This window comes from Perna viridis, chromosome 14 (assembly GCF_037379345.1).
Source record: "Perna viridis isolate PV_CMFRI_1.1 ecotype Kerala chromosome 14, ASM3737934v1, whole genome shotgun sequence".
Taxonomy (NCBI): Eukaryota; Metazoa; Mollusca; class Bivalvia; order Mytilida; family Mytilidae; genus Perna; species Perna viridis.
Genome location: NC_142458.1, coordinates 11,505,413 through 11,518,406, shown reverse-complemented (window position 1 = coordinate 11,518,406; position 12,994 = coordinate 11,505,413). Strand labels below are relative to the sequence as shown.

Here is a 12,994-nt window from a genome sequence, read left to right as displayed (position 1 = left end):
TACGCTACGTAATACTGCAAATCCTAGCTGTGTTCGCCACCATAGCGTCATAGTTCTAGATTCCTACGAGATAAAAATGTACACCTTAAGTTTTATACATGTGTGTTTTACATGTGTTTCTTGCTTGTACGAGAATGGGAACTTTACATGAAATGATTGGTTAGATTTGAACATTACCCAATGTCCGATTCAGCCACTGAGGCTCGTTACAAGACCATATGATACAGGTCAAGTACATTAGCATGCCCCAATATTTAAAATATTCATTGCCAGCTGCTTCATCAGGGGTAGGGTCCAAAATGTGTAACCCGTACCCATACCCAAATATTGTTTTGCTAAAATATTCATTCTAACAGTATGTTAAGAACAGAAAATTGCATGAGATGTGGAAAAGTCTGTTTCAATTCATTTCTAATCAAGAAAATGATGTATATTTTTCTAATATTTCTTGTTTGATCAGTTTTCTGAAGTCAAAAGGTCTAAAATGTGTAACCTGAAGTTACCGTACCCAACTATTTATTGACTATTTCTCACTTTTCTGTCCGAATTTTTCGCTTTTCTTAAATTATTAAGAGGTTAAAACTTCACCTCAAAACTTAAGATAAAGTTTTGAAACATTTGATAATGTTTAAAAAAAGAAGTGATTGAGTTTGAATTCCGTCCTGTACCTAGCGTCAATCCCTGTACCAGCAAAGAATGGATACAATCTTATCCAAAACGAAAAAGAAAATCTCACAGAGTCTGATTCGATTTTAATTTATCGTCAATGAAAATTTTGATGATATTGTGACGTTTTAATGTCAAATATGCATAATTAGTACAGATAACAACAACAACAACAAAAAACAGTCTTTAATTTGGGACACAGGAATTTAGGGTTGCACATTTTTGACCTTTTGAAAACAGAAAATTGAATAAAATCTTTTTTTCGCCAAACATTTTAAAAATCATTAATTCTAGCCTAACCATCATGTCATTTTGTAAATGTGTACCAACTTTCAGCAGGAAATATCAAGTAATAATGAAGAAATCGGCAAAGTCATATTTGGGTACGGGGAAAATTTGGTATGGGTACAGGTAACACATTTTGGACCATACCTTAACCAGGTTCATAATCTGGTTCATTGGTCAATATCATAAGCGACCAGAAGATCTAGGTTTACTCTGATACATTTGTTGCATTTCTTGTATCTATTCATAATATGTAACTAAGTACTTCTTTAATTCCTTCTAACCTGATCTTGTTTTTAGCTATAAAGTACCAGTAGGTTCCTTTAAGAAAATAACGAGTTTCATAATACAAATGTAACTCCTAAATGAAAGAATGAATGACTGATTTTGTGATTAAAAGATACTGATCTTCAATAAATATATATCTAGTCTAGTATAGCCTAAAGCTTAACAAGTTTACAGTTCATGAATAAGTTGTGTCAAATATGTTGAAGACAAAATTTCAAGCAAATAAATTAACTATAATTAAAGGAGCCTTCATAAATAGCCAGCAGCCTAAAGAATGAATTGGGTAAAAATGTTGGTAGGTCTGTAAAAATCCACTTAAAGACCAATTGTTTTCATTAAAAAAAACTCAAAATAAGGCCACACTTAAAATAATGTCCGTTTTCCCTTACCCGACCCAATCTCCTGGCTTTGGAAATGTAGGTAGGAAAAAAAAACAGGATTCTGTCAAAACCATGATCAAAGAAATGAAAAATGTTGCTTTGAAAAATTATTACTAAATTCTAGTCAGAGAATGACATTAAAATTATTTGGATAGGGTTGATTTATATTGGTAGGTAGGGTAACAGGAAACAAACTTATTTTTAATTTTGGCCTAATACGGTTTGAAGCTAAGGATCAGGAAGACCTGACGTTATTGTGAAGACTGATGTAAATTATAAATATGTATAAAATCTCACATAAAACTGGAAATGACCCATAAACTTAATTGAAACGTCAGCACGGTCCCAAAAATTATATCAAAATCTGTTTCATATGGCACAAACATAATATTTCAGCTCCTGAAGATTCACAGCCAATGTCATATTTTCCAGCTACGATATAATTTCTCCTCGCAATGCACAATTAGTCTCATGCAGTGCACCACAATAATACAACCAATCATTATATTCAAATTTTGGCCTGTAACCTAAAATAATCTTTTACTTGAAATAAATGTGAAATATTCTACAAAAAAGGAATATCATACCATAAAAAAGATCTTGATCACTACAGCAGTTTGATAGATGTTAAAGCGTTAAGAAAATGGCTTCAAGACATAACATTTGTCAGAAAAAGATTGAAGTGGATATCATGAGACATGGTTCCTCTTGAAGTCAAAAGATCAGTGACTCTTCTACCGATCAATCCATAATAGATTTCCTGATTCTGAGGAAAAATTGCAAGCAATTAGTTCTGGCTAAACTTCTCTTCCTGACAACTTACTAATATTTTCCCAAACACCAATGTAGTGATAAACTACCAAGATACAATAGTTTTCAGGCAAAAAAAATATATATTCCAAATTCATTACATATCGTTATGTTTTTATCCGTCATAATGGGATATATTGAGTAACAATTAAGTTATGTATTTTTGTTACAGAGGTATTCTAATTTACTCAACAATTCACTCTCTCCTTTGGAAGAGTAATCAAGGGAACCAAGGTTATAGCGGTAATCAAAAGAATGTAATCAAGGGACGAAGACCAGACATGGAAAACAGTCATACACAACAAAGAACATAAAGTAACTAAAATCATACATACAAAGTAACAAAAGTAAATGAGCAACTCGGACTCCACTAAAAACTGGGACCATGGACCAGGTGCACCGGTAGGGTAAGCATCCTCTGCTTTTCTAGAAACACCCACCGAGTTGCTCATAAAAAGTCAAGTCTGGGGTAGACGAAAGATGAAAGGAAATATATGAAACGTTGAATAAATCAGTTTTCATGGTGCCGATGGATACACCATAGCGATCCACGAGTTCATCATGACGACCATAAAACTTCTGTAGTGATGACTTCAATCTTGTAGCAACATAAGCAGACGACAGTATACAAAGAAATCTATCTTAACTGAATTCTGAATAAAACGAAAACCAGTCTAAACCTGTGGTAAATTATACACATAAAAAATGGCAACATTATTTTTTCATTTATTTAGAACCAAAATGCTGAGAAACATATGTAAAACATTGTTTTCCATATGATTTCTAAAATGAATAGCATACATGCTGTGTAAGAAAATTTTCATCAGTCACACTGTTATAGATATAAAGGCATAGACAAAGATTGTGGCTCATGTCCAATGCTTTCGAATAGGTCACCTTCAAAATTAAGCCACACTCAGGGCTCAATTAGCATTTGGGTATGTGGCTACTTTCTACAGCTAACACAAACATGTATGGGTGGTATAGATGGTTTTAAAAAAAATATAAATATTTGTAAGAACTGATCCAAAACATATGTTTCCATAAGTTCCAAGGGTGTAATTAGGCCCAAAAAATAATGTATGTTTCCTGCTATCAGCTATCTACCCTATTTTTTTTGTGCTAACCTTAAAAATGTTTGGCTTTTTATGGCTCAAGCACAGTTAAAGTCTAGATTGTTTCCCCATTTACTCAATGAAAAATGTTTTTGAAAAAATAAAACAATTTCCCTATCTATCTACCCTATTTTTTTCTGCTGAAAACTTTTTTGCCTAACATGTGTAAATACATCTGTTGCATTTTTTCTTCTTTATATGGTTATACCAAATCTATTAATTGATAGAATAAAAAAATGTTTAAAGGGTGGGAAAAAAATAATGTCAAGGGCAAACAGTATAAATTGAGGTCAGCCAGATTACACCAGAACCACACATATTTGCATAGCCTGTAGACATCTTTGAATAAATTGCATGTAAAGATAATGCAAGTTGGTGAAAAAAACAATCAAATTTTATGTTCAATATTGTACAGACAGGTATAAAAATCACATATTTTATTTAAATCGATAGAATAAAAAACAAATCAATGGTATTATGTTACATAAAACGTGTCACTAAAATTGACAGATGTACTAATCTGATTGGTCAATAGCATCAGTTCAATTTAAAACTAAAAATTATTATGTTTTAAGACCTATGTCATATACATGTAAATGTACATACATGTAATGGTATTCAATGTTCATATGATATACTGGGAATTACTAATTAAATATTACTAAAAATGGTTACAACTGGTAAATTAATTCAAATATTTAAGTAAATGGAGCTTAAATTATACAAATTTGGTGTTTACCATAACTGTAGTTCCTGCTACATCTTTCTCATGAATACTGCATGGATAATTTTTGAAAAACATTTGGTGTCAGTCTGAATACTGAAATCAGGGGTTCAAATAAGCACTGATCAAATTCTGGGACCCTCAATTTTTGATGCATGGCTTTTGAAATTTCATTTACCAACATTTGTTGATCCTGGACCTACCAAATTCATGTTAACTCTTATTGAAGACCTTTCGTGTATGATGAAATACAGTCCATGATCTTTCATTCTTGAAAATATAGATATATGGTACATTTGTATATTAAATATATATATCTGTAAATTGTTAGTCAGTCTAAACATTTAATTGTCTCTGCATAATGAAAGTCATCTGAAAATATGCCAGACTGAAGGCAATGACAAACCAATTTTGAGTTGGTCCCAAGATAATGTTTAAATTGTGAGACTAAATGTCTGACAAATACAAAATGAAATCTACAATTGTTTTTGGTTTGGTCCTACAAATATTCATACCAGCAGGACCAAATATCTCGAAGACTTTCTAGACCAAACACCTTTATTTGCTGTTTGGTCCAATGCGTTATCTAGGTACAAAATGTATACAAAATGCACATGTCAATGTAACTTCAGTGGGTTAATACCATTATATTACTTTGAATATGTACATGTCAGTCCTAAAAATATGTCCTCCACTTATTAACAAGTACTACATAGCATACAAATATGTCATATATTTAGATTCAAATATGCCTTTTTTGTATATGCATTATAAGTGTTTGTTTAAACCCTATATCACACCTATAGACCTATACGGCATACCCTACATCACACCGCTAGACCTATGTCACATACCTTATATTGCACCCCTTCACAGACTGTACTTGAAGTATGGTTAAAAAATATGATATAATGAACATGACATGTAAAAATCCATATCATATGCTGTATCAACTCTCAACCTATATCACCCCACGGGCTGGGTGGCCCTTGGGATGATATAGGATTCTCAGGTTGATACAACTTGTTATACAGATTTTGACATGTAATATTCAATATATATTTTGATTTAATGATTATATAACATATATTTATATTATTAGAATGGTTTAAAAGATTAATGTTAATCCATTTAGTACTGTTAGTATTTGCATTGAAACAAAACGTGGAAAATACATTGCAAATGTTAAAGAATTTAACCTATATTGTACTACATACACATAAATTTACATGAGGCAAAGAAAAATAATGTCAGTTTCCTGCTACCCTACCTATCCTATTTTTTGTGCCTACCGTTATGGCTATATTGGACCAAGGACTGTCAAAGTCTACAATGTCTTAATACCCATTAACTCAATACAAAATGTTTTATTAAGATAATTTCCCTACCTACCTACCCATTTTTTTCTTGCTGGTAACAAGACTAATTTTTATGGCCTGATATACCAAAGATTCACTAACTTTAGGGGTCAAAAGTTACCAATAGGTTAAGACAAAGGACATACATGTATAATGTTATCATCATTGTGTTAATGGCATATGTCAAAAGTTCCCAGGCACATACAGTACCTCGTTCAAAACTTCCACCAATTTTCAGGCTTGGGTTATCAGGCTATTTTATGTAATAATCCAGTGGTCAATTTTACAAAAGGTTGTAAGTGTAAAAATTAATTGGAAGTTATGACTTCACAATACTATTTTCTGTTCTGACATCATTAGTTAATTAAGATCAACTTAACAGTGTTAATAACACTTATGTTTTTTTGTGCTTGCAACCATGACACTCAACATAAATTATTGTCTTCCTCTAGTCCACCTCACTTAAAAGTATCAATATCTGGTTTGTACCTTCATTCAGGAATTTAAAAAATGGGATCATGTCAACTCTTTCTTTGTATACTGTTAATGGTTATTGTAAATGTGATTGAGAACCAAACAAGATAGGGATGAACAAAACAGTTTGATGACACCAAAATGTTTACATAATGACATTATAAGTTTAACAACAGGACAATTTATTTGGAAGTAATTAGGATAAACATAACTGGACTGACAAAATAAAGGGTATATGACATGTTTCTCACTAGGAATTTTAGACCGAGAGTCCTAGGACTCATCACTTTTTGGAAAGGTGAGTCCCAGATGAACTTGATGGGTGCCACTATTTTCCTTATTTAAAACCAGTTCGAGAGCTACATTCATCACTTTAGTGACATACACAGTGAATACAGGTATGTGCAATCAAAATTACAAAGCCATATCTCACTGCAATTATGCATGTCATCCATATTAACTTATGAAGAGTTAACTCAGCGTCTTTTTTTTATTATTTGAAAATAAACTTATTCTGTTTGCTGGCTTCATGACATAACTTAATACATAATATGTATTTAGTTCCATGTAACTACATAAATAATACTAACATACCTGTCTACTTTTGAAAATCCCCAAGGAGGTTTTTATGCAGGACAATGTATGAACTGATATTTTCGGGACATATCTTGCAAATTGCATGGGTTTTACTATATGTATGTATGAATGAGATTATCACAATATCATTATAGTGTTTTTTTAGTTCAACAACATGTGCATGCACTGAAGTTTGTAAGCCTCTTTTTGTGTTGGATTCCTCAAAACCTAATTAAAATTCCCAAGTTTTATCAAATTCAAAAAGAAATATATGAAAAAACTTACTTTTACATTCAAATTCATTTCTATTATTTGAGAATACAATGAGCAAAATTTCCTTCTTCCCATTAATATCAGTGTAAGGGGGTTAGGATTCAAGTTTAGAAATTGAAGAATTACAGTTCAGCAAGTTTATATATAATTTCCTGAGAAAAGACGCATATCATGAGGTGCAGTGTATGGGGAAATGTAACAAAATTCAAGCAAGTTGATATTGAATTTCCAACATCATCATAATTTTATAAGAATAGTATTTCTTTTAATTTTTGCAAATAAACAAAACTTATGAAGAAAATAATGCACTGCTGAAATTACAAGAAATGTGAAGACTGTAGGGGAGGTAACTCATTTTGTACAAACTGACAATTTTAAAATTTGTTTACACAAGTGGTTCTACAAATTTGAGACCTGATAAAATGACAGTATTTTCAACTTAATTGTGGAGCAGAAATTAATCTTTAGAAAATGACTGGATGTTCACAAAATAGTGGTATATCCAATCGGGATTCATTTTCCAATCGTCAATGATTGCTCCTGGGAGATTATTTACCTGTCATAAAACATACCCTTACCTGTTTAGACAGCAATTAACACCTTTTGTCAGATTTATGACTCTTCTAATTAAAGAAATGAGACTGAGATTATTTGGCACATTTTTTTATCTATTAAAAATTACATGATGAACATCACGAGTAATTAACTATGTAAGATTCTGGTTGTCCAGATTGTCAAAAAAAGATTTTTTTTTTTAGTTTTAATGATTTTTAAATAAACCACTGATGTTACGATGCAGCTGATATTGTAAAGATGCATCCCGTGGACGCACGATATTTTAACTAGGCGCGTCAAGCAAGTTTTACTTACATCTAGAACATGTGTATGCGCCTTAACGAGAACCCTGATATGAAATATTGTTTTTCCAGGAGTGTTTCAGGTTTCATCTGCCTTATATTTCAAGTAATAAAATATTATCAAACCAAGAAAATTAATAAAAACAAAAAAGCATTTAAATAAATTAGGGCATAATGGTTTATAAGAAGTAAACACAGATGAAAATAAATCTAACAACAACTTTTCACAAACATGCAGTTTTATTGTGGTCGGAAAGTTTTATCTTTCTTAACAAAGAGCACTAAATGTACAATGTAAGTTATGCTACAACATTGAAGATACAATACACTTAAAAAAATAAATTCATAAAAACACCAGTACAAATCACATGATTGAGGGGAAATGTGTTGAGCACTTGCAGTGCATTTCAAATAACATAAGTGCAAATGAAACAATAGTTCCGGTCAAGATTAGAATAATGTAAACCAGATTAAGACTAATGGAGTGTTAGCATTAAAAAAACATGCGACAAGAAGCCACCACTCGGCACCAATAATATACTATTTTTTTTTATAGTAAATTATTTACGAAACTTACCACGGTGCAAAGAACATTACAAAATGTCTTGTCTCTTCAACTTGTTCGTTAAATTCCTCTGCATCGTATGAAATTGCATCTGATCCATGGTCATTATCTGCTTTGGCAAAAGCAATACAAATTACGAACAAAGAGAACAAGCTACGTTTCCACATGTTTACTTTCGATACGACTATCCACCAACCGGAAGCGGAAATAGAAATTGCTAATGCAACGTTGATAAATCTCAAACAAAATATATATATATGTTTTATATATATTTTTATTTCTAACATATTAGCTTAATATCCACCATGTTGTTTTTAAATTATCAATTAGTATGAGCGAATATTCTGTTAAAGAATATGTTAATCATTTTTGGATATTTTTGTGCAGAGGTTACACTTCCGGTTCCGTCCTTTTCACACAATTGCTGAAAATAAAGTGTGGTGTTCTTGTAAAAGCTAAGGCCAATCGGCGACCTACACTTCATTTTACATAACATCCACGTTTGAAACATTTCCAACCTGAAGAATGGCATCTAAGGACGAACTTGCCTGCGTTTATGCAGCCCTTATTCTGGCTGATGATGAAGTAGCCATCACGGTAATTGCCCTACTACCATGTGAAATTCTACTTTCACTTTTGAGTTTTCTTTTTGATTGTTCTTATTTGTAACGTCACCAAGTATTGAAATAGTGCTTGCAGTGTAATATGAGTTTTCAGTCTACATTTTGGTTTCTGTGTTTTTTAACCATCGAAACGTAGAATAGAAGTGTAATAAGGTACACACTCATAAAAGTCATGCGTGAATATGATCATATTTCATGATTTCGGTCACTTGAATTACAGATACATGTAATTGTTAAAGTGTTACATTGGGGAATTATAGCGTCATATGTTAAAACTATGTTCATCTTTAATACGAGTTAGCACAGCCTGTAATGCAGCATTGTGCTTCTACACTTTACTTAGGTTTATTAAAACATTGAAAAAGGGATGATGGGATAAGTAAATGGTTGTCCTTTTTCTTTATAATTTTGTGTACCAGATCTAGCTACTAGTCTTGGTTTTTGTGTTGCATATTCTAATTTCAATTTAAAGGCTACTTTCACTTTTAATTCACTTCATTGACCCTTTTCAGTGGGCCTGTCCAATATGCTTCCCTTTGTCACTGATCATTTGTCATTAACCTTGCATGCAATGCTCAGAATTATACTTGGTTGTTTTGTCTCCACTTTCAAGCAGAATTTCACCCTTTTTCAGACTTTCATCTTTTACTTCCAATTTCACCAGTTTCTGCTTCTTAACTGGTTTCAGAAAAACATGTTTGATTACTGTATGTTAGTTAGTTCATTTGTTTTAGTTTTTAATTTCAATTTCACTATTTGTAGGCTGACAAACTGAAGACAATCCTTAAGGCTTCTGGTGTCAATGTTGAACCTTACTGGCCAGGTAAGACGATACTAGATTACATTGACAGAAATGTCAGTATTATTACTAATTTACTTGAACTTCTTATTGTCATCCATGTCTAGATTAGGCCCTGTTGTGCTACTAACAATATTAACATTTTGTGTCGCCATAAGTTTTTTTTTTTTTTTTTAACTGAATCTAAAAGCCCTGTCAGACTAAACATGGTTTTTACACATTGTGAAAACATTGAAATCTTGTTAACTTAATAGGGTATGTAAGTCTCGTCATGTGACCCCGTGATTTCACGAGAAAGGGTCCTAGTCTACCATTCAAAGCATGGAGATAAGTCATTTAGAGAGTATTGAGTTCAGTGTTAAAGGCAAAACATCTTTTGGTGTAAGAAAAAAATATCGATAAAAATGTCAAATATTTATTTCTACACGATAAAGGTATTAAGAAAAAACATAGAATAGAAGAATTTGCTTTGTTATACAGCGTTTCGAGTACCAAGAAGTAAACAATTATATGTAGACCGGTCTTTGGTTTTCAATACGTTCTACGTCGGAAATTCCGGTGAAGAAAAGAAAACCAGAACAAGACTTGCATACTCTATTTTGCCTCTATTTGTATAACCTGATTTGATTGCTTTTGTTCATGCTGGTCCATGTTCCCAGTTTTTAGTGGAGTCCGAGTTACTCATTTGCTTTTGTTACTTTGTATGTATGATTTTTGTTACTTTATGTTCTTTGTTGTGTATGTCTGTTTTCCATGTCTGGTCTTTGTCCCAGGATTACATTCTTTTGATTACCACTATAACCTTTGTTCCCTTGATTACTCTCGTGATCTGACTTCAACGTATATTTTGTAGGTCTTTTTGCTAAGGCTTTGGAAAGTGTCAATGTCAAGGATTTGATTACCAACATCAGCAGTGGTGTAGGAGCTGCTCCAGCTGCTGCTGCTGCTGCCGCCCCTGCTGCGGCTGCTGGTGGTGATGCCAAGAAAGGTATGATTTACATGCATCAAGATAAATACTTGTGCTTGATACTGATTGTATCTGATGTAAATATATTCATAATTTTGTGGATTTAGTCAAGTGAATATGGTTTTAGAATATGATACACGATAATTAGTACTAGGTATAAATTTTGTTGGTACAATTTGTAAGGCTTTTTTTTTCTACTAGGAAAATAAATATGTTAACAACAGTTTCATTTTGAATATGACTTATGTCTATGTGAGAAGGCCTAAAACCAGTCACTCAATTGGATTTAAAGCTTAGATCTCCACTAACAGTTTTCAAACAGAAAGATTAAATGAGTAAAGATGTAAATGTGTATTGTATGAATTAACCTTTCATTAAATATCATTCCTTCTCACTTGAAAAAGGATACTCTTCGGGTACCTTATCACCAGATCATCATGAATTACTATTCATTGAATTTTGTCTCTCGTTTTTCTCTCTTTAAAAATTGAGTTGTTGGGGGGTACCTTGTCATCAGCAGTGGTCGTGGTAGGTGTTTAAAAATTGGCATGAAAATTAGTGTGCAGTTCATTAAAATGTGGTCAGCATATTTTTTCACAGGTTAGCATCAATGGTTGTTTTTATTTATATGTGATCGCATTTATTGCATGTATTATAATGTATTTGTTTCTCTTAGTGATATTTTTCTTGCCAAACACGGTTTTTCTAGTTCTAATTGAATACACAAAAGACAATAGATTATTTTGTTTACTAATCCAAGTGTTTTGTTACTTGTACTAATCACCTGTTTGACTCTAAAAATAGATCAACGGTTTTGATTTGACAAAATCAAAAAATTATCATACTTGCCCAGCCATTGCCGCTATTTTTTGAAATTCTGTTAGAATTGAAATGAAAGTGGAACAAGAACTTCTGACTTCCTGCTTCCTGGCGATGTCAAAAACCTTTTCAGGAAAATGTGTTAGATAAAAAAAGAATCTGTTATGGGGACAGAACCGGCAATATGTGAAACAGACAAATCTGACATTGCAAATTTACTCATTAAATATCTGGGTGAGAATAACACAATGTACGCTCAGAATTGTATGCGTTTATATTTTTTTGTGTGAAAAATGCAGAAATTCATGTTTATGCAAACACTGACCAGATTATCATTCTTAGTTGAAAATTAAATATTATTAAATGAATTTTATAGAAGAGAAGAAGGAGGCAAAGAAGGAAGAATCTGAAGAGTCAGATGAAGACATGGGCTTTGGTATGTATTATTTATGTTCTATGGAATTATAGATATTTCAAGGTCCATAGATGTTGTATGCTATAGTGCAACTTTATTGAGTATCTGTCTTACTCTTATTTACTTGGAAACATATCTTAACTTTCAAAGAATTGTTCACAATCGTTATGGTACCTTATGATCACAGGCCCAAATCGTAAGTTAGTGAATAATTATATCCATATTAATGGCTTGTAAGTGGAATTTTTTATGGGCCAATAAATATTTTGATTTGGACTACTGGTTCAGACCTAGCGAAATCATTTTTCAACCTGCCTGACATTTGGTCTGGCAACCTAACAAAATCTGCTGACGGAACAATTATCTGCCGGACCTTAGGAGATCATTTTCTAGAGGCAGCCATGGACAGCCAACTTTACATCCTGGATTAATACTCATTTTATGTTTTTTCCTCATATTCCTGTTGACAAGTTTTAACCTCTGCATCAGTAAGCTTCCTTTTTAAGGGCTTTTCAGGGATGGCATCCTTACATACTAAAGCAGGAATCATTTCTCTGATCCAATTAAAATTTGCCTCGATTCGGACGCCATCTTTAAACTGGAAGTTCCGGTTGAGGCATGTCTAATTTAAAAAAAAAAAAAACATAGCGGCCATCTGGTCCGGAAATCACGCAAATTTTCCCGGACCGACTGCTGAAAGTACCAGTGATGTCCGACAAATTTCACCATGACTGCTGGTTTAAATTTAACAAATTTAATATAAGTATTGTTGGTTCTATATTCTTGGCATGTATGGGCTTAGATAACTCGAAACAGTGAGGGATGAAAAAAATCCTGGCTGAATTATTGTGTAATTACGGAGCTCCATATGTAATGAATGATTTTTGTCTTCTTTCAGGTCTGTTTGACTAAAGAACTAGGACTAAAGACTTAATAAAATAAAAAAAGAAAAGAATTATTTGTGTATATCATTAAATTTTGGGATGTCATGCTACAGCTG

The 12,994-nt window shown here is 32.4% G+C and overlaps 2 protein-coding genes across 3 annotated transcripts in view; one reads left to right on the top strand and one right to left on the bottom strand.

Annotated features, from left to right (window-relative positions):
* LOC148598202 (thioredoxin domain-containing protein 5-like) overlaps positions 1–8,580 on the bottom strand; it is a 33,752-nt gene extending 25,172 nt beyond the window's left edge. For both annotated transcript variants that reach the window (XM_088559958.1, XM_088559959.1), the window contains exon 1: positions 8,384–8,580. In XM_088559958.1, coding sequence (XP_088416084.1) covers positions 8,384–8,538 — 155 coding nt within the window. In that variant the 5' untranslated portion in view covers positions 8,539–8,580. The remainder of the gene's footprint in view (positions 1–8,383) is intronic.
* A 181-nt stretch (positions 8,581–8,761) lies between these two features.
* LOC148598201 (large ribosomal subunit protein P1-like) lies at positions 8,762–12,949 on the top strand. Its single transcript, XM_088559961.1, has 5 exons — positions 8,762–8,968; positions 9,757–9,817; positions 10,647–10,781; positions 11,956–12,015; positions 12,893–12,949. Exons 1-5 carry the CDS (start codon positions 8,897–8,899, stop codon positions 12,904–12,906), a joined length of 342 nt encoding a protein of 113 aa, XP_088416087.1. The 5' UTR covers positions 8,762–8,896; the 3' UTR covers positions 12,907–12,949.
* The last annotated feature ends 45 nt before the right edge of the window (positions 12,950–12,994 follow it).